The sequence below is a fragment of the Rhinopithecus bieti genome, unplaced genomic scaffold (assembly GCF_001698545.2).
Source record: "Rhinopithecus bieti isolate Rb0 unplaced genomic scaffold, ASM169854v2 scaffold_84002, whole genome shotgun sequence".
Taxonomy (NCBI): domain Eukaryota; kingdom Metazoa; phylum Chordata; class Mammalia; order Primates; family Cercopithecidae; genus Rhinopithecus; species Rhinopithecus bieti.
In genome coordinates, this window is record NW_016841755.1 from 5531006 (window position 1) to 5536986 (window position 5981).

Consider the following 5981-nt stretch of genomic DNA (forward strand, 5'->3'; position numbering starts at 1 on the left):
GCCTGTGAAGAGACTGTTTTTGCTGTGAGTGTGCGTGCATGGCGGTTCTGCTGTGCCTGCATAGGTGGGTTTAATTGGTTCCAGCTGCACTGGCAGCTCCTCTCCCCCACTATGATGTGGCGCATGGAGTTATGGGTGGAGCCCTTTGAAGCAGCTGCAAGTCATTCCATCGTATAAACTGAAATAAGAAGGGTGAAAAATCCAAGCCCGTGACTCTGCCCGCTCCACAGCTGTGCTCACACAGCTCCATGAGGCGGCCGCCCAAACAAAGCTACCTCCATGGGCCTTGGCCAACTGACAAGAGGAAGGGAAGGAGATGACTCTAAGCCCCAGGTATTCTGGTGAGCTGGAAGCTGGCCGGGAGGGCTGGGAGCCAGTGACACCTCCAGCCAGCAGGCCTGTGTGGAGGCCCCGTCCCGGTGAGTGTGCCCAGGGGCGAGGGGTGTCCGGCCGCCACCGACCACCAGCTGCCCAGGAGGCAGAGGTGACCCGAGAGGGGGCTGCTCAGTTCAGGGAGGAGCCCAGCCCCCAACGCAGGGTATGGATGGAATCTCTCAAGGTCCCCCGGGCATCCTGCCCACCCAAGCTGACTGCTAAGGTCATTGAAATGGAGCAGGAGCTCCGGCCTAGAGTGTCCAGGCCAAGTGACCACCATGAGTGCCTGAGAGGCCGGATGTGCAGGCTGGCTCCTGGCTTCTCACCTGAGCCTCCCCACCCCCTTGCCTCCACGTCTGAGAATACCTGGCGCCCCAGCATGGCCTTGGGGAGGCAGCAGTGCCGAGCACATGGGGCCAAGAGGATGGCTCTGGGCCAGTCGGGTGCTGGGACAGTGGCTGGCAGAGGACCCATTTGGAGAAGAGCCCACTGCTCTGAGCAGCTCCAGCTGCAGCTCCCGCCGCCCTCTTGTGAGGGCCTGCCTGGGCCCATGTCCAAATCCCAGCACCGCAGGCCAGACGGCCAGCAGGTCTCACGGGGTGAGCACAGCAAAGCCCGCTTTTACACGGGGCCCCCTCCAAGAGCTGCTGCCCGAGAGGGAGCATGGCCCACAGAGACCCCCTGGACTCGGCCTCTGGGGTCCACCTGGTGGCTTCTGAGGGTGCTGCCCGACCAGAAGCTCGAATCCTGCTGGCTGCACTGTCCTGAGGCCACAGCCAACACCCACTCCTGCCTCCAGCCTGGTGTTCCTTCCCACTGTTAGCGAGGCCTGGGGGACGAAGGGAGCACCACAGTGCGGTGGGAAAGAGAGAGCCCTCGGCTGCACCCTGGGTGTGTTGTGGAGACGCAGACTCATCTGAGGTCAGACGGGGGCACTGGACTTGCCGAGGTGTCCACGCTCAAAAGGAGCGTCTGGAGCGGGGGTTGGCATGAGGGGTTCAGGGGCTTCCTGGGAGCAGTTCCAGCTGACAGAGCTCCATGGAAATCAGAGGTGACCTTGGGGACCGCCGGCCTGTGGGATGTGCACCAGAACCCCACACTGCGGGAGCCCAGCCTTCCTCTCACTGGGTGGCAGTGGCTGGGCTCACACACACCCTAGTGGCGTCCAGCTCCCCTGTCAAGGAGAGACCCCTCCCCAGAGTGGGCTGCGGGGCCAGCGCCAGCAGTGACGGGGTCCATCCTCACTGTCTCCTGAGGGGCCAGGCCTGGCCTGAGACTCCGATCTCGGGGACGACAGCCACCAGCTGGATGAACTGGCCCCATGTCCTTCCTACTCCTCACCTCCCTTCTCTTGCTGGGACTTCACGAGAGAGCCTGAGTTACTGAGTCGACGGGAAGCAGAAAAGACTCCCATGCAGCTCGGGCCCCTGTGGCAGGACCAGGAAGGAGGGAGAGGTAGCACATTGCCAGAGCGCTCACAGACACCAGGTTTGCTCCCCATGCACTGTCTGTGCCACGCCGCAGGCGCCAGGCAGCCACAGGCATTGTTTGGGCCCCGAGCCGGTCAGGCTGGAGTCAGGTCCCGCTAAGCCACACGTGCCTCTTGCTTGGAGTGGGGGCTGAGGGGTGTCTTCCTGCTGCAGGGCTGCAGCTGGTGCCTGGTTCGCTCTGTCCAGACACAGCTCTGGGCTTGCAGCCTCTGCTGCCCTGATGGGACAGCAACCCTGGGCATCGCTGGAGACTCTGAGGTCTGCACAGGGCACCATCCTGTATTCTGTAGGGTCCAGAGACCCAGAGAGGGAGGCTGGCCCAGCGCCCTGGTAGGAGAAAGGCCAGTGATGTCATCGGGGTGCTGAGGCTGGCAGCCGCCTTCTACTGGACATTATTGCTGAGAACCAGCCAGGTGCCTGCACTCGCTGCCGTGAGTAATTGCCCAGTGGCCCGTGAGGTGCTGGCAGTTCCTCCATTTACGAGTTAGGAAACAGGCACAGAGAGACCAGGTGGCCTGTCCCAGCAGCACTGCTCTGGCTCTTGACCCCCATAGCAGCAGCGAAACGGCTGAAATCAATATAGATTTATCCGTTCTTACCAGGCTGTGGGCACCTTGCAGGTCTGCGCTCCTAGCTGGGGGCCCAGGGAGACTCTGCTTCCAGGATTGCCCGCGTGTGGGAGGAACCCAGCTGCCAGCTGCAGGACTGAGGTCCCATCTCCACCCTGGCCTCTCACAGGGCCCTCAGTTCTGCCAAGCAGCAAGCAATGCCACACCTCAGCCTCTCACTCTGCTCTTCAGTTCCCTGGACCCCCAGCCCAAGCTCCGGTGATTACCAGGTAATTCCTGTCCCAAGGCAGTGGTGCTGAGTGTTCTAACATAGTTGCCATGTGGCTCTGCGTCCTGTGCACAGGCCAGGGGTTTGAGTGGGCATCAGCAATGCTCGCGTCAGAGACCCTCCACCACGACGTGGCCACCGTGAGCACAGCTCCGTGGCCAGCGCTGGCAACGGCGTCTCCTGCCTCCAGCTGCGTGACTCGGAGAAGCAGGAACTTCTGCATCCTCACTGTCCGTCCACATATCCAGGGCTGTCCACGTGGACCCACACCGTGTACTCGCCGTGTGGCCTGTCAAGAACACAGCGTCCCCCTGCCCCTGATTTCCCAGGAGAGCTGCACGTCCATGACGGTGGTCTCCCAGGCATGCATGGCCACGGAGCACGGGAACGTGCACCCCTGCCGGGAGCGCACAGGAAGACTGCATGTTGGGTTCTGAGGCTTCCTATGAAACAGAGAACCTGAAATATCTAATTTTTTATGTTGATTACAGATTTAAATGATAACTTTTTTATAGATTGGGTTTAACAAAATATTAAAACTAATGACACCTATTGGCCCGGTGCGGTGGCTCACGCCTGTAATCCCAACACTTTGGGAGGCCAAGGCGGGCAGATCACGAAGTCAGGAGATCGAGACCATCCTGGCTAACAAAGTGAAACCCCGTCTCTACTAAAAATACAAAAAACTAGTGAGTCATGGTGGCGGGCGCCTGTAGTCCCAGCTACTCTGGAGACTGAGGCAGGAGAATGGCGTGAACCCAGGAGGCGGAGCTTGCAGTGAGCTGAGATTGCGCCACTGCACCCCAGCCTGGGAAACAGAGCAAGACTTCGTCCCAAAAAAAAAAAAACTAATGACCCCTGTTTTTTATTTGTTTCTTAACGTGGACATTAGAAACCTTAAAATTGCTTATGTGGTTCCCATTAGATTTCCATCAGACAGCGTGTGTCTAGAAAATGGCTATAAAGTGTTCTACCTCCTGCTGATTTTATTGTAAGTGTGTCTGATCTGCAGGACTAAACATGTGGTCCAGGGAACTGTCCACACTGGAGCACACAGAGTTGCTGAGGAGTGGGTTGGTTGTTGGTTTGGTTTGGTTTTGTTTCCAGTTTTTTAAAATTTAATATGGAAAGATTTTGAGGTCATGCATGGTCTACAAATGACGTTTCTGTCCCGATTCAGGATGGGTGCCCACACACCTAAGTCCACCCACACAGGCCCGTGAGTAACATGCATGTGTGTACCTGAGCAGGTATGTACATGAGCACGTGTGTGCATGGGCATGTATGTACATGAGCACATATGTACCTGAGCATGTATGTACCTGAGCACATGTGTACGTGAGCATGTGTGGCGGTACCAGCACAGGGATAAGCTGTGGCCTCACAGGCTTCTCACTGCTGCAGCTAGACGTGCCACTGTGAACAGTCGGGGCAGGGGCCTCCTGCCCTCGTGCTGTGTGTGGCAGCCGCAGGTCCCCGTGCCTGCAGCCTGAGACAGGTACCCAGAGTCGCTGCCTGGGGGTGAGTGAGTTCAGCTGGAGGAAATGATGTAGAACTGCGAGGATGCCGTAAGTAAGGCAACAGCAGAGTCAGAAGTTAAGGAGGAGAAGACAGAGGTAACAGGGAATTGCTCCTCAGCAACGACACGTGAGAGCCACATGTGCCGTGATCCCAGGCAGCTGCGGCTGCACGGATGACACGTGTCGGGGAACCCAGCTTCCGGACCTGCCCTCAAGGGCTGAGCCTCTCACACCCAGCCTCATCCTCCCCATCTTGGGGGTGCCGCTCTCGTGCTGCACAGGGTCCACCAGCTGTGCAAAGCCTGTCTTCATTTTGTTAGCCAGAGTCCTAGGATGGGGGCCCACTCACCCATGTCACCCTGTGATGAGGACAGCAGGGATGGAGCCTTCCTTGGTCTGAGCTTGGGGCTGCAGCCCTGCGGCCTCTCCCACTTATATGCACAGCTGCTTTTTCTCTGCTGGGCAGTCCCAGTGGACCCGGGGGGGCTTGACCTGGCTGAACAGAGCCCTGCATGTGAGGTGCTGTCACGCAGCCTCAACACAGAACCTCCTAGAACACTGCAGAGGCTCCAGGCTCGCACGACGCCTGAGCCAGCACTGCCAGGAGCCAGGGCCCAGGAAGGGCGTTGCTGGAACAAGTGCTGGCCCCTCACCCCTGTGTCTCCAGCGGGGCCACATCATGCACGTCACAGATGATGGCCCTGGTACTTGGGTCAACACCCTGTGTTCACATGGACTGAAGCTGTGAGTCAGGTAGGGGACGGGGGATGGGACTGCCCGCTGCCTATTCCCTCAGTGGGAGAACCTGGCCTGCACCCAGAGCTGCACTGCTGCCCTCACCCCAGGGCCTCCTGGAGAGGACAGAGCCACCAGCAAACAGCTTCTCCCTCACAGCCCAGGGAGGCCTGCACACCCTCCGCAGAAGTCTTGGTCACCCCCATTTCTAAGTGCCCCGCCACAGGCAGCCCTCGGGAGCCCCCATATGTTGGCCACCACCTTGGAGGGCTTGGCGTGGACAGTAGGCCATGGTGTGGGCATCTGGGGTGTCCCATGGGGACAAGTGGGGGCCCAGCTGCTCCGCAGCGTGGGCTGACTCCTCCCTCCCCCAACATGCTGCAGTTCCCACTTTGTTAAGCCCCTGGGATGCAGCTGATTAAAGAGCCGTTTGGGTTAAACGAGATCCTGGTCTGAAAATGCAGATGGGTCTGGATTATCAAAAGGCCATCAGTCACCCACGCGTTAGTCTGAGTAAGTTTGGTCTGCTTGATTTTACTTCTGCTGGTCTGACTTTTGGATGGGAGTCTAGGGAGGAGCTTCTGGAGCTCCAGCAACCCCGAGGGATGGACTGAGGGTCTGTGCCCCCTCACCTGCTTGGTCCTGCCCCTCAAGGACTTCCTGAGCCCCAGGCTTGTGTGGACACAGGGAAGCCCTGCTGGAGGGCCCTCTTTACATGGGGAGGCCTGAGCCCTGAGCAGTCAAGGAAGTTTTGGAAGTGAGTAGCTATGGCTTCTCCACCTGCTCCTGCCTGGACAGCGCCCTTCAGAACTCAAGCCCATCCATGAGACAGCACCCATGAGGGCCAGACGCCGAGTCACTCCATGAAGGCCGAAGGTGAGCACACAGGGACTTCTCTCTGAAGACACAGTGCGAGTAGCAAGTGCAGACGTGGGTGTTGACACAGGCACACACATATGCACATATGCACACACATGCCCACATGGCACACATGTACACGTGCACTATACACACATGCACACAT

General features: G+C 58.8%; 1 protein-coding gene across 1 annotated transcript; it reads left to right on the top strand.

The window, feature by feature from the left end:
* Nucleotides 1-236: 236 nt before the first annotated feature.
* On the top strand, nucleotides 237-3535 carry LOC108525042 (uncharacterized). The gene has a single exon (XM_017866107.1). The coding sequence runs from the start codon at nucleotides 317-319 to the stop codon at nucleotides 1196-1198; it is 882 nt and encodes a 293-aa protein (XP_017721596.1). The 5' UTR covers nucleotides 237-316; the 3' UTR covers nucleotides 1199-3535.
* Nucleotides 3536-5981: the final 2446 nt, after the last annotated feature.

Excerpts from the sequence above, each read along its gene's own strand:
- LOC108525042 (XM_017866107.1), top strand. The coding sequence starts at position 317 with ATGACTCTAAGCCCCAGGTATTCTGGTGAGCTGGAAGCTGGCCGGGAG.